The sequence below is a fragment of the Terrapene carolina genome, unplaced genomic scaffold (assembly GCF_002925995.2).
Source record: "Terrapene carolina triunguis isolate 2854851 unplaced genomic scaffold, T_m_triunguis-2.0 Scaffold84, whole genome shotgun sequence".
NCBI classification, from domain to species: domain Eukaryota; kingdom Metazoa; phylum Chordata; order Testudines; family Emydidae; genus Terrapene; species Terrapene triunguis.
This window is the reverse complement of record NW_020664435.1, coordinates 16336214-16361351: the sequence shown is the minus strand read 5'-3', so window position 1 is coordinate 16361351 and position 25138 is coordinate 16336214. Positions and strand designations below refer to the sequence as shown.

The 25138-nt window shown below is 39.9% G+C and overlaps 1 protein-coding gene across 3 annotated transcripts in view; it reads left to right on the top strand.

The window, feature by feature from the left end:
• MPP6 (membrane palmitoylated protein 6) overlaps positions 1 to 24026 on the top strand; it is a 130407-nt gene extending 106381 nt beyond the window's left edge. For all 3 annotated transcript variants that reach the window (XM_024223165.3, XM_024223153.3, XM_024223160.3), the window contains exons 7-12: positions 7913 to 8012; positions 10320 to 10388; positions 11420 to 11581; positions 14814 to 15016; positions 15477 to 15605; positions 20682 to 24026. In XM_024223165.3, coding sequence (XP_024078933.1) covers positions 7913 to 8012; positions 10320 to 10388; positions 11420 to 11581; positions 14814 to 15016; positions 15477 to 15605; positions 20682 to 20858 — 840 coding nt within the window. In that variant the 3' untranslated portion in view covers positions 20859 to 24026. The remainder of the gene's footprint in view (positions 1 to 7912; positions 8013 to 10319; positions 10389 to 11419; positions 11582 to 14813; positions 15017 to 15476; positions 15606 to 20681) is intronic.
• The last annotated feature ends 1112 nt before the right edge of the window (positions 24027 to 25138 follow it).

Genomic DNA, 25138 nt, shown 5'->3' with positions numbered 1-25138 from the left:
GAGGCTCCGTACACCTTCCCATTCCACCCCAGTGGACAGCCCAAGCAAAAGGCTGTCATTTTTTTAACCATTTTTAATGGCCTTTTCCTTCCCTCCTCCCAAACCCCACCCGGGTTCCCTCCCTCTTTTTATAATCTATGAATAAAGAATAAATGATTTTTAAACGATAGTGACTTTATTTGGTTTGAAAGCAAGCTGGGGGAAGGGGGAGGGTGGGTTCCTTACAGAGAATGAGTCAATAAAGGGGGCGGGTTTTCATGAAGGAGAAACAAACAGAAATTTCACACTGTCGCTTGGCCAGTCATGAAACTGGTTTTCAAAGCTTCTCTGATGCACACTGCTTCCTGGTGTGCTCTTCTAATCGCCCTGGTGTCTGGCTGCGCGTAATCAGCAGCCAGGCAATTTGCCTCAGCCTCCCACCCTGCCATAAAGGTCTCCCCCTTACTTTCACAGAGATTGTGGAGCACACAGCAAGCAGAAATAACAATGGGGAGATTTCTTTGGCTGAGGTCAGAGCGAGTCAGTAGCGATTGCCAGCGACCTTTTAAACGGCCAAATGCACATTCTACCACCATTCTGCACTTGCTCAGCCTGTAGTTAAACAGCTCCTGACTCCTGTCCAGGCTGCCTGTGTATGGCTTCATGAGCCATGGCATTAAGGGGTAGGCTGGGTCCCCAAGAATAACTATTGGCATTTCAACATCCCCAACGGTTATTTTCTGGTCCGGGAAGTAAGTCCCTTGCTGCAGCCCTTTAAACAGAATAGTGTTCCTGAAGACGCGAGCATCATGAACCCTTCCCGGCCAGCCCGCGTTGATGTTGGTGAAACGTCCCTTGTGATCCACAAGTGCTTGCAGCACCATTGAAAAGTACCCCTTGCGGTTTATGTACTGGCTACCCTGGTGCTCCGGTGCCAAGATAGGGATATGGGTTCCATCTATCTCCCCACCACAGTTAGGGAATCCCATTGCAGCAAAGCCATCCACTATGACCTGCACATTTCCCAGAGTCACTACCTTTCGTAGCAGCACCTCAGTGATTGCTTTGGCTACTTGCATCACAGCAGCCCCCACAGTAGATTTGCCCACTCCAAATTGATTCCCGACTGACCGGTAGCTGTCTGGCGTTGCAAGCTTCCACAGGGCTATCGCCACTCGCTTCTCAACTGTGAGGGCTGCTCTCATCTTGGTATTCTGGCGTTTCAGGGCAGGGGACAGCAAGTCACAAAGTTCCATGAAAGTGCCCTTACGCATGCGAAAGTTCCGCAGCCACTGGGAATCATCCCACACCTGCAACACTATGCGGTCCCACAAGTCTGTGCTTGTTTCCCTTGCCCAGAATCGGCGTTCCATGGATAGAACCTGCCCCATTAACAACATGATCTCCAAAGCACCGGGGCCCGCGGTTTGAGAGAATTCTGTGTCCATGTCCATGTCCTCATCACGCTTGTCGCTGCGCTCGCGCCGCCGCCGCCTCCTCGCCTCGTTTTTCTGGTCCTGGCTCAGCATAAACTCCACGAGAACGCGCGAGGTGTTTACAATGTTCATGACTGCTGTCTGGAGCTGAGCGGGCTCCATGCTTGCCGTGGTATGGAGTCTGCAGTGTTCACCCAGGAAACAAGGCGCGAAATGGTTGTCTGCCGTCCGTTGCTTTCATGCAGGGAGGGAGGGAGGGGTGAGGCTGTACCCAGAACCACCTGCGACAATGTTTTTTGTCCCATCAGGCACTGGGATCTCAACCCAGAATTCCAATGGGCAGGGGAGACTGCGGGAACTATGGGATAGCTATGGGATAGCTACCCACAGTGCAACGCTCCAGAAATCGACGCTAGCCCCGGTACTTGGACGCACACCTCCGAATTACTGTGCTTAGTGTGGCCGCATACATTCGAATTTATACAATCTGTTTCCCAAATTCGAATTATATAAATTCGGATTAATCCCGTAGTGTAGACGTACCCTTGGGGATGGTTGGATGTCATTCCTCAAGGGATTCCACTGGCCCCAACTACATTGTCATCCTCGTGACCAGATGATGCAGTGGTACTCGAGTCCTCATCTCCAGTACCAGAGGATTTCAGATCATATCAGGATCTGCTCAGACACATGGCATCGGCCTTACGTATTCAGGCCAAGTTTGTGCTGGAAAACACCCATAAAATGGAAGATATCTTCCAACAATTGGCTCCTGGGAGAGTTGCCCTCCCTATAAACAAAGCAACACTAGAGTCTGTTAAATCATTATGCAACACCCTGGCTTTGTTAACACCCACAGCAAAGTGCACTGACAAGAGATACTATGTGGCAGTGGAGGGCTTCAAATCCTTTTTCACCCATCCAGTTCCAAATTTCCTGGTTGTGACAGCAGCAAATGAGCGAGTGAGATAAGGAAGATATAAATCTATGCCTAAAGAAAAGGAGTCCAAAATGCTATGTTGATTGGGGAGAAAAATCTACTTGACTTCCTCCTTGCAGATGCGTTTTGCAAACCATCAGGCTCTATTATCAAAATATGATTTTGTGAACTGTGACAGTATGTCTGTATTTGTGGACAAGTTACCAGTATCCTCTAAGGAAGTGTTCAAGGCTTTTTTTATGGATGGTAGTTTAGTGGCCAAGACATCCTTACAATCAACCCTGGATATAGCAGATGCTTCGTTCAGGCTCATGGCCTCATGAGTACAAAACTCTGGCATAGCACCTGAGATCCAGCAAAGCATAGGGGACTTGTTTGATGGTCATCTCCTGTTCTCAGAGAAAACTGATGAGACATTATACTCTTTGAAAGACTCCTGCGTGCCTTACACTCATTGGGGATTTATACCCAGGCTGCAAAGAGACTGCATTTCGGGCAGCAGCAGCAGCAGCAATATCATCCTCAATGATATTTCTATCAGTGTTCCTACCCTGCAAGGAAGCAAGATTTCCCCAGAAAGGGACATAAATCATGGAGGAAGAAACCTTCTGGGTCTACTTTTAGTCAAATGGCTTATCTTCCTCCTTCTGCTCGACAGTCTGTTTGACTGGTGTTTTGAGAGCAGCACCTCAGTTGTCAATGTCGTTTCTATGCCCCGGTTATTTGGGGACAGGCTGTCTTGCTTCTACAGTGTTTGGGAGACAATAACTATGGTCAGACGGGTCCTAAGCACTGGGGGATCAGGTTATGCCATTCAGTTCCTATCCATTCCCCACTCTCATCCTCTTACCCCGTCCCTTTTCAGGGACCCATTTTATGAGTCACTGCTCTTACAGCAGGTACAAACCCTGTGTACTTTGGACGCTATAGAGGAGGTTCCTTGTCATCTTTGCGGAAAGGTGTTTTATTCATGATATTTCCTGATCCTCACATCTAAGGAAGGAATGAGACCTATCCTTGATCTCAACAAACTTATCAGAGATTCCACATGGTTATCCTGGTTACTGTTCTTCCTGCTCTGAATTACAACTGGTTTGCTGCTCTCGATCTCCAGGATGCTTATTTTCATGTAGCAATCTTCCCAGGCCACAGGAAGTACTTCAGATTCCTCATCACCAGCCATCACTATCAGTACACGGTTCTCCCTTCAGACTGTCATCAGTCCCATATGTCTTTATTAAATGCATGGCGGTGATGGCTGCCTTTCTCAGGAGAAGGGGAATTTATATCTTTCCATACCTGAATTATTGGCTACTGAGAGGTGCATCCAGGGAACAGGTTCTCTGTCACGTCAGGTTCACACTAGACCTTTTTTTTATCAGTTGGGTCTGATCTGAAACAGGAGCAAATCAGTTTTGAAGCCAACTCAAAAAATGGAGTTCATTGGTGCTCTGATAGACTATGAATTTGAGGGCCTTTCTTCTGTCTGAACTGTTCCAGGCAATTCATCACCTTCACTGGGATCTTCAGTTGCACACTTTGACCACAATCTGGGTACGCATGAGGTTACTGGGCCCTATGGTGGTATGCACGTATGTAGTGAAACACACGAGGTTGCATTTTCACCCTCTTCAGTTGTGGCCGGAGTTAGATTTTCACCTGTGTTGCCAGCTGCTAGACACCCTGTCCAGGTGCCATAAAAATTCTGCACTCTTTACAGTGGTGGATGGAATTCAACATTGTGTGTCAGGGAGTCCCCTTTGCCCACCTTCCACCAACCAAGACAGTAGTTACTGATGCCTCCCCAATTGGTTTCGGAACACATTTGGGAGAGTTAAAAATTCAGGGTTTGTGGTCAGAGGAAGCTTCCTGTCATATAAACCTTCTGGAACTTCAAGCAGTATACAATGCTTATCGGGTGTTTCAGGATGAGATCTGGGGGGCATGAATTTATATTCTCATGGACACTGCCCTTGAAGTGTTTTATGTGAACAACCAGAGCGGTGCTTGTTCCAACCAGCTTTGTCAGGAAACAATAAAGGTCTGGAACTTCTGCATCAAGGAAGATATTATACCCACAGAATACTTGCCAGGCCCTCAGAACCAAATGGCCAATCATCTCAGCAGATCTTTTTCGATCAACCATGAGTGGTCCCTAAAGAAGAGTGTGTTGAGGTCCATTTTTCAGCAATAGAGTATCTCTACCATAAACTTTTTTGCAACAAAGGACAACAGAAAATGTCATCAATTCTGCTCTTGAGCCTGGCTTAGCCCAGGGTCTCTTATCAAGGCCTTCCATCTAAATTGAGGAGGGAACCTGATGTATGCCTTTTCCCCCATTCCTCTGATCCCTCAGGCTATCCTCAAGCTCAAATTGGATCATGTCAAACTTATTATGATTGCACCAGCATGGCTGAGGCAATGTTAATTTTCCAACCTCCTCTCTCTGTCGCCTTGACCTCCCAAGCCTCTTCCTCTTTTTTCAACCTACTGATTCAGTATCTTGTTCAGGTTGTTCATCCAGCTTTGAGCAGTCTGCACCTTACTGTGTGGATGTTGCATGGCTAGCTCTCGGAGGCAACTAGCCATATTCTGCTTAGTAATAGAAAACTGGCCACAAGGACCATTACTTGTCTAAGTGGAAACAATTTTTGATTTGGGCAGCGTCCATGCCAGTTAAACCCTGCGTCCATGCAAATTCAGCCCACGTTTTAGAGTATTTGGTGCATTTGAAATCTTCAGGCCTCACTCTGAACTCCCTGAAGGTTCACTTGGAGACATTCTCAGCTTTCCATCCTCCCATTCAAGGGAAGTTGGTATTCTCAAACCCTATGATTATGAGGTTTTTGAGAGGGTATTATCCATCTTTTTCCACTAGCAAAAGAAATGGTGCCATTGTGGGACCTTAACGTGGTCCTGCCAGCACTGATTGGTCTACCATTTGAGCTGATAGCAACATGTTCATGGGCTCTCCTCTCTCAGAAGACTGCCTTCCTAGTGGCTATAACATCTACAAGAAGAATTAGTGAGTTGCAGGCCTTAATGGCAGATCCTTCATATGCTCAGTTCTTCAAGGACAAGATGGCTTTAAGACCACACCCAATTTTTTTGTCCAAAGTAGTATCTCAGTTTCATCTTAATCAGATTATTTACTTAACTATATTTTTTCCCAAACCACATTCAAGTGTGGAGGAACAGCATCTGCATAGTTTAGATCAGTGGCTCTCAAACTTTTTTACTGTTGACCCCTTTCACATAGCAAGCCTTTGAGTGCGACCCCTCCTTATAAATTAAAAACACCTTTTAATATATTTAACATCATTATAAATGCTGGAGGCAAAGCGGGATTTGGGGTGGAGGTTGACAGCTCACGACCCCCCATGTAATAACCTCGTGACCCCCTGAGAGGTCCCGACCCCCAGTTTAAGAACCTCTGGTTTAGATGTAGTGGTTGGCATTTTATTTAGAAAGGACTAAGCTGATTCATTCATCACCTCAACACTTTATTTCCTATGCTGAGCAGATGAAGGGACAACCATTCTCTGCTCAGACTATTTCCAAGTGAATAACTGCCTGAATTACTGTGGCTTATGAAGTGACTCAGATGACACCTCCACCATCATTTGTGGGCTCAGTCAATGAGAGCTCATGTGACATCAGCTGCATTTCTTAGTGGTGTCTCAGTAGTGGATATCTGTAGGGCTGTGATGTGTCTTCTGTACATACTTTTGCTAGACATTGTGCTATCACCACAGCATCAAGATCGGTTGCAAACTTTGGGGAGCAGTTCTGCACTCACTATTTAAATAATTCTGAGCCCACTGCCTGCTGGAACTGCTTATGAGTCACCTGATTGGAATACATGTCTAACACCACTCAAAGACGGTTATTTACCTGTATTGTAACTGTTCTTCAAGATGTGGGTGCAGACATGTATTCCATGACCTACTCTCTACCCCTCTGCAATCGAGTCTTCAGCCGGGGATTTTGGCACGAAGGAACTGAGGGGGGATTGGGGCAGGAGTGAGCATGATGAATATTGCAAAGTAATCCCATGCACACACACATGTGGAATACATGTCTGCACCCACATTTCATAGAACAACAGTTATGATGCAGGTATCTTTTCTCTTGTTTGCTCAAAGAGTTGGATTTCCATCTCACTCCTTTTGTGTGTTTGAAATTCCCATCTTCTTCTAACCAGCCAGCTACAGTAACTACAGAAGGGAAAATAAAGAAGAAAAAAATAGTCTGCATAATTACTTACTGCCAAATAAATGTGTTTCAGAAGTTAGGCACTCTGAATCTCTTCACAAGAGCATATTGGAGACATTCATGCATGCATGTCACCTGTCTGTCTTTTCAAACTCCTCCAGCTGGCAACTTGCAAGAGTCCAAACAAAATAAACCAAAAGCCCTCTCACACAAACCATCTCTAGTGGGTTTTTGCATTTCATTCTGTCTGTTGACATGAACAATGATGTATTGTGTTGTAAGTAGTAACTTGCAGGTGTACCAAAATAGATGTCATTGAATTCCTACAGCTAGAGACTTTTCAGCATCCATCCAGTATTTCTTGAGTGGGCAAAAAGTGAGATATTAACTTCATTCCACCTGGCTACTAATAAGATGAAAATATGACTCAGCCTGCTGTTTATACCATTCCTTTTTAAGAGAAATGGATGTATGTAGCTGCTATTGAGAGGACCAAAACTATAACATTTCACATTTTTGTGTCCTGAATTACTGACAGTGGGACTCTCACCATAAAATGATTTCAGTAGAGAATATCTGACTTCTAAGCTTTCATAACTAATCATAATTTTTGGGTTATAAAACCTAGATCTATGAGTTTTCTCTCTCAAGAAGTAGTAAAACAGTACAATGACAGTGGAATTTTAAGATATGGTCAGTTATTAGGCAAGGATAATATACCATGTTCGTGAAATGACCGAAAAAATAGGTGCGTCAGGTGCCTATATTTGGAATCATGCTTAAGTTAGGGCCTCTGGATTCCAACAAGAATGCAGGATAAATGCATAAGTGTGCAGCAGAGCTCCATTGATGTTGTGCCATGCAGAATCCTTTCAAACAAATTGTTTGGCTTTGTTAAGTGTTTTCTGAGCCATTTTGGTCTATTTGGTAATTGTACATTTTAGCAACTTTTTTTTTTAATGGCTGAAATATAAACCTCTGGAATTAGAGATTTAATAATTGATGTGGTAAACAGTACAATAACTTTATTATCAATAAGTAGTTTTCTGTGTGTCTACTCTAGCTGTGTCCCTTGAATTATGATGCTTAAGTGGACTAGAGAACCAGCAAACCGCACTGTGTTTCTGGGAAGCATGGTGTGCTAAATTTGGATTTTCAGGTGTCTATCACTAATGCATCAGTGCTTAGCCTCCAGAAATCCTAACTGACAGTGTGACATCTTTCAAGAAGCCAGTCTTCAGGAGTGAATGTCTGATTGAAAGTTTGCTGCGTGATTGCATCGTTGGACTAAAATTTAAAGTATTTGTCATGGGGGATTTATAGCTTATTAACTTGATTTCAGGCTAGCCATGTCAAAGAAGGAGGAAGTGCTGGCCTTATACCTAGCCAGTTCCTGGAAGAGAAGCGGAAGGCATTTGTTAGGAGGGACTGGGATAATTCGGGTAAGGTTTAATGCACGTTCAGAGATGGGTTCCTTTATGATTAGCTTGCTTTGCTTTTTACATTTACACAATAAGGCAGACCTTATAAAAGAGGCTCCATGGGTGGTTTCAATACATAAAATAAATGCTAGTTATTACAAATGTATTTTATTTTTACCTTGACTAAGAGCGAGGATTAGAATGTACACTCACTGTTTTCAGAGTTCTGAGCCCTTTTGCCACCTGCTGGTGAATGGTAAAATTAAGCGGGAAAATCAACCACAGGGTGACCATTTTCAAGTTGCTTTTAAAATATATATATAAAATTAGGGCTGTCAAGCAATTAAAAAATTAATCACGATTAATCGTGCTATTAAAAAAATTAATTGCGATTAATCACACTGTTAAAGAATAATAGAATACCATTTATTTAAATATTTTTGATGTTTTCTACATTTTCAAATATATTGATTTCACTTACCACACAGAATACAAAGTGTACAGTGCTCACTTTATATTATTACTTTTTATTACAAATATTTGCACAGTAAAGAACAAAAGAAATAGTTTTTTCAATTCACCTAATACAAATAATGTAGTGCCATCTCTTCATCATGAAAGTTGAATTTACAAATGTAGAATTATGTACAAAAAAAATTGCACTCAAAAATAAAACAATGTAAAATTTTAGAACCTGCAAGTCCACTCAGTCCTACTTCTTGTTTAGCCAATTGCTCAGACAAACAAGTTTGTTTACATTTGCAGGAAATAATGCTGCCCGCTTCTTGTTTACAATGTTACCTGCAAGTGATAACAGGTCTTTGCATGGCACAGTTGTAGCCGGCATCGCAAGATATTTACGTGCCAGGTGCTCTAAAGATTCATATGTCCCGTCATGCGTCAACCACCCTTCCAGAGGACATGCTGTCCATGACAATGACGGGTTCTGCTCGATAACGATCCAAAGCAGTGCGGAGCGATGCATATTCATTTTCATCATCTGTGTCAGATGCCACCAGCAGAAGGTTGATTTTCTTGGTGGTTCAGATTCTGCATCTTCTGCAGCGGAGTGTTGCTCTTTTAAGACTTCTGAAAGCATGCTCCACACCTCGTCCTTCTCAGATTTTGGAAGGCACTTCAGATTTTTAAATCTTGGGTCGAGTGCTGTAGCTATCTTTAGAAATCTCACATTGGTACCTTCTTTGCGTTTTGTCAGATCTGAAGTGAAAGTGTTCTTAAAACGAACAACATGTGCTTGGATCATCATTCGAGACTGCTATAACATGAAATATATGTTTACCAGAATGCGGGTAAAACAGAGCAGAAGACATACAATTCTCCTCCAAGGAGTGCAGTCAAAAATTTAATTAATACATTTTTTTAAATGAGTGTCATCAGCATGGAAGCATGTCTTCTGGAATGGTGGCCAAAGCATGAAGGAGCGTACTAATGTTTAGCTTAGCTGGCATGTAAATTCCTTGCAATGCGGGCTACAAAAGTGCCATATAAATGCCTGTTCTCACTTCCAGGTGACATTGTAAATAAGAAGCAGGCAGCATTATGTCCCATAAATGTAAACAAACTTGTTTGTCTTAGCGATTGGCTGAACAAGAAGTAGGACTGAGTGGACTTGTAGGCTCTAAAGTTTTACATTGTTTTGTTTTTTTGAGTGCAGTTATGTAACAAAAAAAAATTGACATTTGTAAGTTATTACATTATGGTACTTGTATCAGATGAATTGAAAAACACTATTTCTTTGTTTATCATTTTTATAGTGCAAATATTTGTAATAAAAAAGTATATAAAATGAGCACTGTACACTTTGTATTCTGTGTTGTAATTGAAATCAATATATTTGAAAATGTAGAAGAGCATCCAAAATATTTAATACATTTCAATTGGTATTCTATTGCTTAACAGTGCGATTAAAAGTGCTATTAATCGCGATTAATTTTTTTTAGTTAATCACGTGAGTTAACTGCGATTAATCGACAGCCCAAATATAAATATTTACTGGAAACAGTTTTGGTCCTTTCCTATTCGTTTCTAGAAAATTATTTTGTTTTCTGGTACATTTATGCAGAGCATTAGCTTTTATGTGTCTGCTATACCATTTAAAGTATATGCAAAGAGGATTAATAATGATTAGTCTCTCCAATAAAGATCATACTGTGTCTCTGGTTTAAAAAAAAAAGTGCAACCATCCTTCAAAATATGGATGTCTTTTTAGTTAATCCTAAAATCTACATAGAGTAAGCCACCATGAAAAGATATTTATCAAAAAGTGAGTTTGAGAGCTTTCAGTATTCTTGTCTGTTTTACTTTCAGGGCCCTTTTGTGGAACAATAAGTAGCAAAAAAAAGAAAAAGATGATGTACCTTACAACTAGAAATGCAGGTATTTTTTAGTCTTACATTATGTGTAAAATCCAGTGGAATAGTGAACAAGTCCAGTATGTTGTAGAGTTTCTGAATCTGCATTTTAAACGTAGGTTATCACACTGGGTATAGCAGATTAAGCTACCATGACAGTGAATGTCTGTGTTATAGGAGAAAGTTTTAAAATAAATTATAGTAGCTTGATTTGCAAATCCATCAGCTAGATCAGAAATTATAAACAGGGTAGTTTTTGTGGTAAAGTCATGGTGCCCAAAGAAAAGTTGTTACTCTTGAGCAGATGCATTAGGGGACAGAATAAAGGATCAAAGAACAATTTTCTAAATACTTAAACACCACTGGCACAGTGGTAAATGCTGGCATGATGTCATAGGCACTGACTGCATGGGTGCTCCAGAGCTGGAGCAGCCACGGGAAAAAAAATTTTAGGTGCTTAACACTCACCGGCAGCCCCCCATCAATGCCTCCCCCAACCCCTCCTGCCTGCTGGAGGCCCGGCTGATCAGCGCCTCCTCCCCCTCCCCACTCCACCCCCACCACCTCCTGCCCGCTGTGGATCAGTTGCTCCGTGGCGTGCAGGAGGCACTGGGGGGGAGCAGGGAGGAGCGAGGGTGGAGCGTGCTCAGGGGAGGAGGCGGGAAGAGGCAGGGCAGGGGTGGGAAGAGGCAAGGACCCTTGGGGAAGAGGTGAAGTGGGAACGGGGCTTGGGACGGAGCCGGGATGGGGTGGGGGGCACCCACGGCACATTAGAAAGTCAGCACCTATGCATGGTGTGAGTATTGCCTAAATTTCCAAAAAACAATCCTATTACAGAATCACTGTTTAGAGTAGATGGTCATTGAAAGAATCTACAGTATTCCCATTTCTGTTTATACATAAGAAAACTGTGATAAAAATATCAGATAAAAATACCTTTTAAGTACTATTTACTGTAATAGGTAATATGTGAATACAAAATAGAATTGCTGAAGTTTTCTACAAATGGTAATGACTTGATCCTCATTTAATATTTTGTTACTTTTTTCTATGTAGAATTTGATCGTCATGAAATCCAGATATATGAGGAGGTAGCCAAAATGCCTCCTTTTCAGAGGAAGACATTGGTCTTAATAGGGGCCCAGGGAGTGGGTCGAAGAAGTTTGAAAAACAGATTTATAGTATTGAATCCCATTAGGTTTGGAACTACAGTGCCATGTAAGTTATCAACACTCCCACTGTCAGATCCTTTTGAAGCCTGTAATTCATCTGGAAAAATTTACTCTAATCTGAAGCTTGTCATAGTGACTCAATCTGGGAGTAATAATTGTGGGTTGAAAACTTCGACTGGAGAATGAAATATGTTTTCAGTCTCCTCAATAAGTAGGAAAACCCTATTTCTGCGTTAATGACATCTAACTAGCAGCCAAACTTTTGTCTGCTCATGCTGAAGACAGGAGTTCCATTGCATTCATCTGGCAGTATTATTCAAGTACACCTCTATCTTGATATAACGCGACCCGATATAACACGAATTCGGATATAACGCGGTAAAGCAGTGCTCTGGGGGGGCGGGGCTGCGCACTCCAGTGGATCAAAGCAAGTTCAGTATAACGCGGTTTCACCTATAAGACGGTAAGATTTTTTGGCTCCTGAGGACAGCGTTATATCAAGGTAGAGGTGTATATCTATTTTGGGGTTTTCCTATAGTTCAGATTATCCTCAATATCTGAATGCTTCTAAAAATTCCTGATAAATTTTAATAATGAACATTTACTAGAATTTTGCTTGGAAACTCATTTTATTGTTTAAATGAACTCTTTATCTTTCTCTGTATGTGAAACTAAAACTTCATATGAAAATTTTAGTTCATGGATTTAACCCATAGTATCCTAGGGATTAATAAACTATGAATTCTGTTTTATTGGTTGTTAATGTTATAAACTGAGGGATGAGAGGCCAGTTAATGTAATTTCTTCCTACTTCTTCCAACACCAAGCCCTTTTTTCCCCTCTCTGCTTTGGTCTTTCTTCCTTTTAGCTGCTGAAAGAGCTGCCCCTTCCTGCACTATCAGAATTTTCTCCTACCTCGCACTTTCTGAAAGAACCCCTTCCTTCCTGTCTGCCAGACCACCCCTCTGGCTGACCTCTGAGCACAGAACAGTTTCCTTGCTCCATACCCATTATGCCCAGCCACTTCTAAGAGCCATCTGTTCTCTTCTGCCTCATAGTGTGTGGCAAAGAATGGGACAGGCAGTAATGGGGATGTGGGCAAGTCTGAAAGACAAGTCAGGAGTGTCTTGTGACTGAGGCGGGAAAACCGGATAGCCCTAGGAGTCCTAATCTCTTTCCTCATCTGTAATGCTCACCAAACCCCCAAACTGGTCCATGCCACTAGAATCAGTGTGCATATCTGGTAGCATAATCTGTCCAAAGGAACCTATGCTGGGAATCAGGTTAATAATCCACGTAGGCAAAGGGTAATGCACAACATGACATTAACAATAAATTGTCTAAAAATTAACAAATTATAGGTTTCTGTAAGATGTCATAACTGCAGATAAGTAATAAATGAGATCTCACAATTAGTATATGTGCCAACATTATTATTTGTTTATTTATTGTTTAAATCTATTTAGAGCACTTTTGGCCACTTGAATAGGAATGTCACAGAACTCAGAGAAGACGTGGTCCATGTGTCAAAGATCTGACAACCTAAATAGACAAGGCAAATTACCAAGCAGTAAACCAGCAACATACAAACAAAACATGTAAAGTTAAATACTATTTAATCAAGCTACCATAATAACTTATTTGGAGATTCATATAAGTACATATACAGTAATATTAGTGTATGTCTGTACATGTGCATGCATAGGTGTGTGAGTATGTGGATATAAATGATGTACACTTAAAACTGCTTTCATATGCAGAACTACACCTAAATAAATAAATACACCTCTACCCCGATATAACGCAACCTGATGTAACACGAATTCGAATATAACGCGGTAAAGCAGTGCTCTGGGGGGGCGGGGCTGCACACTCCGGTGGATCAAAGCAAGTTCAATATAACGGGGTTTCACCTATAACGCGGCAAGATTTTTTTGGCTCCCGAGGACAGCGTTATATCGGGGTAGAGATGTATATACATATTCCTACTTGGAGATAGGAATGGTCTCAGAAAGGCTTCACAGTTTCTATAACTGAACAGTAAAATGTTTTCAGATTTTTCATTAAATATTTTTTTCTCTTTATCAAGGTTGTGTTCTCCCTCAAATATTGTCAGTATTGATCCCCACTTTTTAGATGTGTATTATCAATATTGATCCCCACTCTTGGGATGTGTATGTGCATACCTTCTGGCATTGAGTTGGAATCCTCTGGATTCTGTGGATTTGGATTCTGTGCGAAGTCTACCTTCCCTCCTCTGCAGAGTTCATAATATCTATTTTGGATATGAAGTCTGCCATTGCTCACGATCCAAATGCCATTTCAAACTCCTCAGATACCCTATCTAGTCCATCTAGGTTTTTATACCATACTCATCACTGTGGTATCTGATGCATCGTAAGAAGCTAGTGAGACTTGTGGTTTTCTATAATAATGAAGATGACAATGATGAAAACTACTTAACTGTAATAAAACACGTTTAATATTTTATTATTCATTTGTATAACAATATCACCTAGAGGCCCCATTCAGGATCAGGGCTCCGTTGTACTATGTGCTGTACAGAACAAAAAGGAGTGGTGGAGGGACCACCAGAGAAGCTATAAAAAGAACATGCATTTATGTAGGGAAGTTTTGAGCACAGCTAGATGGTTTTAGTTGTCAATTTTAAAAAAAATACTATTATAAGAAATAAATAAGACAAATATTAGAAGCTTCTACTGGCCAACTGCCTAATTACTATCACTTGAAAATTTACCATAGGCTTTACAATAGAAGTGGGTCTTAAAGAAGGAATGGGTAATTAGTGTTTTTCTACAGTTTTTCCACTTCCACACTGTGTGTCTGAGAGAGAGAGAGAGAGGGGCAGAAATAAATGAGTGTTGTGGGATCAGCTGGAAAGAGCCTAAGTCTCATTGAAAGTCAGTGGGACTTAGGCACCTAAGTATCTAAGTCATCTTTGAAAATGGGACTTAGGTGTTGTTGAAAATCTTACACACTAGTGATTGAAGAAGAGGCATAATGAATTTGGGATATGGAATGGTGAAGGTGAGGGAATAAATGAATGAAAGGGTAGATGAAATGAGGGAGGGAAGAGAGTAAGGGCAGAGGGAATGGGTTTGGGAGGAATTATGCTCATAAGTTTTGAACATGAGCTTGGACAGTGGTTTGTTCCACACACAGAAAAGACACACATTATATGTACATGGCAAGCCAATCAATCTTCAGATATCTTGGGTTTTTTTATATCCAGTGATTTGTCAAAAATTTGTATTTAGTTACTTCACGAAAGCCAAGGGATGATGAAAAAGATGGGCAAGCATACAGATTTGTGTCACGAGTTGAAATGGAGGCAGATATTAAAGCTGGCAGATACTTAGAACATGGAGAGTATGAAGGAAACCTTTATGGCACCAAAATAGATTCCATCCTTGAAGTGGTTCAGACTGGAAGGACGTGCATCTTGGATGTGAACCCACAGGTATGTAATGTGTCATGTACCCTAAGATGAATATCAGAGTGTTGAAGAGCTATGTTTTAAATTTGAAGACTTTTAAGCTAGTCTTGTGTCCTACAGTACCATGGAAGACTCACAAGTTAGTTTGGATTTTTGAAATTTCGAGGTGGAAGAGATCAGGAATGTGCAAAGGCAGTTCAGGCCTGTAACAGAGAGTGTTTTGCATTGCTGATCAGTAACCCATTTGACCAATGTAAGAGTGACGTTGAACATTTCAAAGGGGAGTTTCATACCATCCTTTGGCGAGGTAGCACTTTGAGGATGGGATAGGAGTGCAAAAACTGTCTTGTTATTTTGTTAATGGTACCAGATTAAAATTGCAGTACTTCACTGATTAGTGACTTATTCTCATTTTTAACTAATTCAATTTAGTGTTTTGGGGGTTTTTGCTTTTGTTTGTTTTTGTGTGTTTTCTTGTTTCTAGGCCTTGAAAGTATTGAGGACTTCAGAGTTTATGCCCTATGTAGTGTTTATTGCTGCTCCAGAGTTAGAGACTCTGCGTGCTATGCACAAGGCTGTGGTGGATGCTGGAATTACAACCAAACTTCTAACAGTAAGCAAATTCTTCCATATATAGTTTCCTTTTCACAGGATTTTCTTAAACCTTTTTCCTTTTCAAGAAGTTCTTTGTAACACATGTGAGTGTAATGTCTTGCTGAGGAAGGTTAGGCAAGGTTTATGTTAGATTACATAATACAGAGTAATTTAAACTGATCATATACTACTAACACTAGTTGTTATGTTCTGACATGATTTGCTAGATTTTTAAATAAAAGTAATTAATTTATTAAGGTGGCACCCCCTATAATTTGGGTTACCTAATTCTTTCTGTTATAAAGGAATCTTACAACTTTTCTTTGGGATATTCTCACACCTCCACTGTTTGCAGCAGACCTTTGATATTTGAGAGGGAGAATCTTTTCGGGCTGCAGAGGTAGCTTTTCTTTGTCCCATGAAGTTCCATTGAGATTTGACTAAAATATAAATGATTTAAAAATCAAAATGGTCCTTCTCTCACTTGTGTTCCTTGGGAAGATTTTGACAGCCTGTCAATCACTGAACAGGCTTGTGCTGCTGCTACCACAGCAGCAGCACATACTGCACTGCGAACATCTGGGAGCTGCTGGGGGCAGGGGAGAGGGGAGATGATGGAAAGCCAAGCTGGGTTCCTCTGACCCTGTAAATTACGTGGCTGCAACACATGGAGCCAAGTGGTCCCATAGACTAGGAGCTCCCCTAACTCCCTGGGGAGAGGAGGGGGAAGGGGAGAGAATATGAGCTGTGCTTCCTCAAGCTATCCCATAGACCAAGCACATGATACCAATCCACCCTCTGGGTCAACACATTGGGCAGGAACTCCCCCAACTCCAGCAGCATGAGGGAGAGAGCTGGGCTGGGCTCCTCCTTGGATCCACCATCTGAACCCAGTAACCCATTTCTTCCCCTGTCCTGTATGAGAAAACAGCCTTCTCCTGCTGCCAGTTGATGTTCTTAGTCCTGTAAGTAGCTCTAGTAGAAGCAATCTCTGTTGTAATACCAAAGGTTGAAATCCTACTGATGATTCATGATTGTGATAGGATATTGTTACATATGCACATAAAATAATTAGTTTTTACCTTTTTCTTTTTAAAATTGGAAAACAGGTTGCATGTAAATCTGGCATTTCCTGACTTTCAAGTGTTTGACTTTGCAACCTAAAGAATGTTCTTTTAATGTGTTTTTGTTGTGCTTTTTATATATGTATGTATACAGAGAGAGTGTGTGTGTGTGTGTGTGTGTGTGTGTGTGTATTTTACACACAGACAGAAAGTGTGTATTCGTTCAATCTTATCTGTTTATGCAGCCACTTCTGAGTAAATGGGTGCATTTGGATGGTTGAATCTGCTTTGCATACTAGTGGATTATTTTAAATCACTTCTAATATAACAAGCAATTGCAAATTTCCCTACTGCTTTTGGCTGTTTTGGTGCTAAATTAGCATTCCTCCTTTAGAAAAGAGGAACGTAAGAATGGCCATATTGGATCAGACCAATGGTCCATCTAGCTCAGTATCCTGTCTTCCAACAGCAGCCAATGCAGGTGCTTCAGAGGGAATGAACAGATTTCCTCAGGGCAATTAGTGAGTGATCCATCCTGTCTTCCACTCCCAGCTTCTGGCAGTCAGAGGCTAGGGACACCCAGAGCATGGGGTTGCATCTCGGCCCATATTGGCTAATAGCCATTGATGGAGCTATCCTCTATGAACTTAACTAATTATTTTTTTTGAATCCAGTTATAGTTTTGACCTTCACAACATCCACGGGCAATGAGTTTCACAAGTTTGACTTTGTGTTGTATGAAGAAGTAGTTTCTTTTGTTTGTTTTAAACCTCCTGCCTATTAATTTCTCTGGCTGACCCCTAATTCTTGTGTTATGTGAAGGGGAAAATAAACTTCCCTATTCACTTTCTCCACATTATTCACATTTTTATAGATCTGTCATATCCCCCCTTAGTTGTCTCTTTTCTAAACGGAAACTTCTCAATCTTTTTAATCTCTCCTCATATGAAAACTGTTCCATATCCTTAATCATTTTTGTTGCCCTTCTGTGTACCTTTTCCCATTCTAATATAACTTTTTGAGATGGGACAACCAGAATTGCATGCAGTATTCAAGATGTGGGCATAGCATGGATATACACCTCTACCCCGATATACCGTAGCCCGATATAACATGAATTCGGATATAACACGGTAAAGCAGCGCTCTGGGGGAGGGGGGGCTGCGCACTCCGGCGGATTAAAGCAAGTTCGATATAACGCGGTTTCACCTATAATGCGGTAAGATTTTTTGACTCCCGAGGACAGCGTTATATCGGGGTAGAGATGTATATAGTGGCATTATGATATCTACTGTCTTATTATCTATCCCTTTCCTAATGGTTACTAACATTCTGTTAGCTTTTTTGATGGCCACTGCACATTCAGCAGATGTTTTCAGAGAACTATCCACAGTGACTCCAAAATCTTTTTCTTCAGTGGTAATTTAGATTCCATCATTTTGTATGTATAGTTGGAATTATGTTTTCTAATATGCATTACTTTGCATTGATCAGCTTTAAAATTTCATCTGCCATTTTGTTGCCCAGTCACCCAGTCTTGATATCCTTTTGTAACTCTTTGCAGTCTGCTTTGGACTTAACTATCCTGAGTAATTTTGTATCATCTGCAATCTTTGCCACCTCTGTTTAACCCTTTTTCTAGATCATTTATGAATATTTTGAACAGCACTGGTCCCAGTACAGATCCCTTGGGGACACCTCTATTTACCTCTCTCTATTCTGAAAATGGACCATTTATTCTTACCCTTTGTTTCCTGTCTTTTAAGCAGTTACTGATCTAAGAGAGGACTGTTCCTCTTATCCCATGATTCCTTACTTTGCTTAAGAGCCTTTGGTGAGGGACCTTGTCAAAGGCTTTCTGAAAATCCAAGTATACTATGTCCTCATCACTTTTGTCCATATTTGTCGACCTCCCTCAAAGAATTCTAATATTTTTTGAATGGTGAGGCATGATTTCTCTTTACTCTTCCCCAACCTATTGTGTTTATCTATGCATCTCATAATTCTGTTCTTGACTATAATTTCAACCAGTTTGCCTCGTACTGAAGTTAGGTTTGCCAGCCTGTAATTGCCAAGATCACCTCTAGAGGCTTTTTTACAAATTGGTGTCACATTAGGTATCCTCTAGTCATCTGGTACAGAAGCTGATTTAAGTTATAGGTTACATACCCCAGTTAGTAGTTCTGCAATTTCATATTTGAGTTCCTTCAGAACTCTTCGGTGAATACCATCTGGTCCTGGTGACTTAGTACTGTTTAATTTACCAATTTGTTACAAAATCTCCTCTAATGACACCTCAATCTGGGACATTTTCTCAGATTTGTCACCTAGAAAGAATGGCTCAGATGTGGGAATCTCCTTCACAGCCTCTGCAGTGAAGACCGATGCAAATAATTCATTTAGCTTCTCCACAATTGCCTTATCTTCCTTGCTGTTAGTTTTTGAGTCTTTTACTAGTTGCTCTTCGAATTCTGCCTAATTATATTTTTACACTTGATTTGCCAGAGTTTAAGTTCCTTTCTATTTTCATCACTAGGATTTGACTTCCAATTTTGAAAGGATGCCTTTTTGCCTCTAACCGCTTCTGTTGTTTAGCCATGGTGGCTCTTTTTGGTCCTCTTACTATGTTTTTTAATTTGGGCTATACATTGAAGTTTACCCTTTACTGTGATGTTTTTAAAAAGTTTACATGCAGCTTGCAGACATTTCACCTTTTTACTGTACCTTTTAATTTCCATTTATTTAGTTTCCTCATTTTTGTGTAGTTCCCCTTTCAGAAGCTAAATGCTACTGTGGAGGCTTCTTTGGTATTCTACTCTACCCCCCCCCCCAGGATGTTAAATTTAGTTCTGTTATGGTCGCTATTACCAAGTGGTTCAGTATATTCACCTCCTGGACCAGATCCTTTGCTCCACTTAGGGCTAAATCAAGAATTGCCTCTCCCCTTGTGGGTTCCAGGACTAGCTGCTCCAAGAAGCAGTCATTTATCTCTTCATCCTGTCCTGAGGTGACATGTAGCCAGTCAATACGGGGATAGTCCCTCGTTATTACTGAGTTTTCTATGGGCCTTTAAATACTTATTTTTACGGAAGAGAACATTGGAGCAAACCAACCAGTAACTGCAGGTTTTGTTTAATTGGCTGTATGCAAAAGTGACTTCTCATTTGACACTCACATCTTGGTAGTGCTGTATGTGGGAAATCCAGTATTGATAGAGTGCAAAACAAAGGTGGAATTTCTTCTCTGGGATGCTGAACGACAGTTTTATAATGACGTTTAATAACCTTATACTTCGGATATAGAATGTCCTCATCAGCAGTCTTGGAACAGTCGTCACACACCTCAACATCTCAGAGATAAAATGATGCTGTGCAGGCCCACAAGTGGGAGGATGTGAACAGATGAAAAGATTGGGTGAAATGCAGTCCAAAATAACAAGGAATGCCAGCACTTATTCTTTGATACTGGAAGGTGCAATTCTAAAACTCATGCATCAAGATTCTTGTTTTGGTGGCAGTATCGGTTTGAAAATTAAGTATATTTAGGGCCAAATAAAACTGCCTGCTCAAATTGTTCCTGAAAATATTACCTCCACACTCATAGCACCCGACAGTTCCACATACAAAATAAGTAGCTGCAGTAAAAGGCCTCTTTGGGCAGATAGGCACCAGCTGATCAGAGCATTTAAGTATGTACGTAAGTTTGAGCACATGCTTATGTGCTTTGCTGAATTGGGGCTGATATTCACCTTTCAAATTTAGCAGATTTTGAAAGTTTTGCTCTTACTGTTATCCAAATTACATTAAGCCTACCTTCTTCCGTCTCCATCAAATATTTTAAACTTTACTTCCAAGTATTTGTAGTAAATGAAAGCTTTTGTTCAATATTGCAACTAAACCTAGTAAAATTCAGTTGCACTACCTGACAAACTGATGTTACTAATTGTTACATTCATTCATTTATCTTTGTTTGAACTTGTAATGAACTGCTACTGTCACAATTTTTAATTAGTCTCCAAATCTTTTCAACAGGACACTGATTTGAAAAAAACAGTTGATGAAAGTGCACGGATTCAGAGAGCATACAACCACTATTTTGATCTCATCATTGTAAATGACAATCTAGACAAAGCCTTTGAGAAGCTACAGACTGCTATAGAGAAATTGAGGTTGGAGCAACAATGGGTCCCAATTAGTTGGGTATACTGACAGATTTTTGAAGATGGGCTTAGCTAACAAATGAAAATAGCTGCAACAAACGTTCTCAGAAGACATTCTGTAGAGATGGAAGATACCTGCAGCACCCTTGCATTTTTACTCTGTGTATATTCAGATGATAGTACACTATTCTGAGTTTTTATATAACATATTGAAGGAAAAGTGTACTTAAATATGTAATTTATTTTAATTTTTCTAACTTTTTACAGATAACCTTTCTATTCATGTCACATGAAGGAAATGCGTTGAAGCATTTTTATATGTTTTAATTTAGTACCTTTGCCTTTTTCATCTAAACTTTCAAGTCATTCACTTTAACATTTACATTTTGGTCTTACATTTTCACTGTGATAAAGAAGGATACTTGAAACAATTTTTGTAAAACTCTTGTTCAAGTTAGTGTTCATCTGGTCAAAGGTCAGTTATTAGGAGAAAACACTAATCCTTTTCCTAATAGGCACCTTTAAATTATTTTTTTATGGGAGCAGAATTTTAAATATTAAAGCAGCAACCAGAACAGCTTTGCTACATTGCTCTGACATCTTTCTGCTCAATGTTTATACATTTTTGCAGTTTCATGGTTTCTTGTTGTCTATTTTGATTTAGACAGATGTACTGTAGACTTCCCCTCTGTGTACCGTTAAAAAACAATAATGTAAAACAATACCTTGCACTCTACTTATTAGGCTGTTCTTGGGAGAAAACCTTTTAGCCCATTACAGTTGAGGTACTGATGTCAGAAAGGTTGTATGTAATGTAAATCATTGTAGTTAGGATCATGGTGAAGTAGCCCGAGAAGAGAGCCTTATATTGCAGAGCCTTACAATGAGGCTGTGTGTGTAGGACTATTTATTCACATTTGTGAAAACACATTGCTAAAGAAACCTGCTTTTTTATTGAAACATTGTTCGGTATTTGTATATTGATCTGTGAATTGAGTTCCTGTGATATTTAGCTGGCTCTTATTTTACATTTTGGAATATTGTGAGTGATCAGCTGTTGTGTTTTATGAAATGTGATGTAATGAGATTTTTGTGCTATTTGTTATATTGTGTTTAAACTGCATTCTTCATTGAATAGCTTGTGAAATTAGAAAGTTATTGTCAGACGCTAAAAATCAATGTTATTTATATTTTGTTTTATAACATGATTTTTTTGTGTTTCGTGATGAAATAATTCTCCATTCAGTAGACTCACTGGCATAATTCCTATTATCTCCAAGTTCATACTGATTCATATTTTCAAGACTTTTACTAATATAAATTTTCCTTAACAAGTATAAAATGAAAATACAAATTGTCACTAAGAAAAACTTTTCTTGTGACCATATTTTATATTACACTAGCTCTTGTATATAGTCACATTTCTTCATCAGTTACCAGCTTTATGAGCCTAAATTACAGTCATCTGTCCACTTAATTTATTTTCTGTCTGGTGACAGGCACCTGTCTTCTGAAGTTTTTTTCCATGCCAAAGCATATTACACAGAATGCCAATAAAAAGAGGACTTCTGCTGAATTCCCTTTCTGATGAAAAACCCAAAAGAGTAGATACACTATAAAAACAATAGTGTGCCCTTGGGCTTTTAAAGATTTTTGATTATGTACACAAGAAAACAGGGTTCAGGTAGTTTTATGTAGTTACTTTATACAAAGAAACCGTGAGTCTCAAAAGTTATATTATAGACAATTTAAAAACCGCTAAAATATTTTTCAAAGATTCCAGTATATTTTGTAAATGTTATACAAAATCTTGCATAGCCTTGGTCTTCTCTGTGGCTCTTGGTATTGAGATTTCAGTTTTTTAAAGTGAGTCTGAAACTTTTAAGGAAAACTTGTATCACTACTTTGTTTTTATTCTGTTAAATTCTGCAAAGTATATATGGGTTTGTTTCTTTTCTTTTTAAAAGTTTGGTAGATTTCATAATATGTGGTACCAGCATGACACTTTTCTATTTAGTACTCTCAGGAGATTAGGTTCTATGATGCTACTGCTCTAACGGTACTTTGAGGAATAGATCTATTGTATCCAACAGAGCTTTTGCTTGAATATTTTAAAGATTCAATCTTGGTACTGTAGGACACTATAGCTATGATTGATCTGTCAGTGTTCTGGTTGTACACTATGTAATAGGAGATAAATGTGTGCTGTTTGTGGGAAATGTTATCTAGACAGATACTACGCCTTTCATTATGAGTTAGGAATGACTAACTCCTGAACTGTGATGCCAAAAGTGGGTTGAGCTAGCTCCTACCTAATGAGTGAAATTAGAAGATTTTACTTTCCACACTGTAGTGCCGTATATTGCAAATTTCACTTACTCTGCAGCTTTGTCAGAGGGTATTTCACCAAATGGAAATGTAGGCGCCAAGGTCTAGTCAGAAAACTACTGTACTACTTCCAGTACCATCATAGAACTAGGACTGTCAAAAGGGACAGTGTGTTGGTGTGTTGTGCTGGGGCCTAGGCCCTCCTGTGTTCAGTAGAGTGCAAAATGTGAAATTGATCACGCTGGAGCCTATCATAAGTGCCATCAGGCATGCTGTATCCTTTTAGGTATTGTCTTTAACGTAGAAGCAGCTGGGGAGTGTGATTCTGGGGCTCCCTCACAGGAAGGATTGTCTGACAGGATGTATATAAGAACCTAGTGTATCAAAACCTTTATGGGGATTATCTGGATCTCTACACTTAGGGTGGTAAGCAAAATAAACTCTTTTCCAGACTTCTTTACCAAATCTTTCAAAGTTAGCGAAGTGTGCTTTCCTCATTGAGGACCAGGTTAGCTGTATAAATACACCTGCTTTGGATTTAAAACAACTGTTCAGAAAACATTGGAACTTTTCTTTAAACTATAAAAAATAGGTTTTCAGCACATATGGTCACTCAAAAATTGCTGAATTTTTTCTTTTACTCTTTTAAAAAAAAGTCTTCTAGTCTGACAGCAATGAGAATTTTGAGTTCAAACTAACCTTTTAGAGAGGTTGTTAAGCCATTCACCAGAGAGTTAGAGAATGAAGATGCTATTTCCACCATAACTACGATGATAGCTTCATCTCATCATACATATTGATAGGAAGGGTGGTAGGCTAGAACAGTGGTTCTCAACCTTTCCAGACTATTGTACCACTTTCAGGAGTCTGATTTGTCTTGCATACCTCAAATTTCACCTCACTTAAAAACTACTTGCTTACAAAATCAGACATAAAACAAAAGTGTCACAGCCCACTATGACTGAAAAATTGCTTACTTTCTCATTTTTACCATATAATTATAAAATAAATGGATTGGAATATAAATATTGGTTGTACTTACATTTCAGTGTGATACTTGAGCCTTGTCATTCTGGCAGGCAGTGAAGCGACAGCAACAATTAAGTTTTTCTCCACATTGAGTCTATTCCTACTCTTTGTCTTGATGGCAGTCATAACAGAAAATGAGACTTCACAAAAATATGTTGACCCAAAAGGTAGCCAAACATCCAAAGCATGGTTCCCAAGGTCACTGTACTCTTTCTGTACTAAACACCAGAACTGGGTTAGTGTGGAGTCTTTAAACTTCATTTGCAGACCTTGGTCTTAGGATGGCTCAAGAAGATTTTCTTGCTGACTGGCAGAGAGGTTACTGCTGCTAACATCTGACCAAATGAATGGGTTTCTTACCCAGTCGAGTTGAGCTAAGTTGTGTTGAATGTTGGGGCAATATTGCTACCCTAAAATTTTAGACGCCAATTATGTTATCTACAATAGCACTTTTAATTTCTTAAAAGGGTAACCAGGTTTGTGGTCTGCCCTAAAGGAATTGCCAGGGTGTTACCAGGGGACTTGTCTCTGACCCACAGAGGGCTCCCCAGGGCAAGCTAGTCTTGCTACCCCCTAAAAGGACACGGATACAGCCTGCCGCTCAAGGATAGACACACAAGCAGTAATTCTTCAAAAACAAAAGAATTGTTTATTTAAAAGATAAGTGGTTACAATGTATTTAATGAAGCAAGAAAGAATACATAGAATATAGTAAAAATGCAATAAAATTACATTTAAAACATCATAATTAAAGCAATGCAATTAAATAAAAGACACAGACTGCTTACAGTATTTACACACACAAAGAATACAGCAGCTTCAGTGTAACATGTATATAAAGATCCCGCACACACAAAGGTTTTTAGTCTTAGTGTTACAATCTAATCCTGTACTTAATGTAAGATATGCGGTCTCTATATACACATATGAGAAATCATTGTCACATAACATTTAACATAAAATCTTTACTTA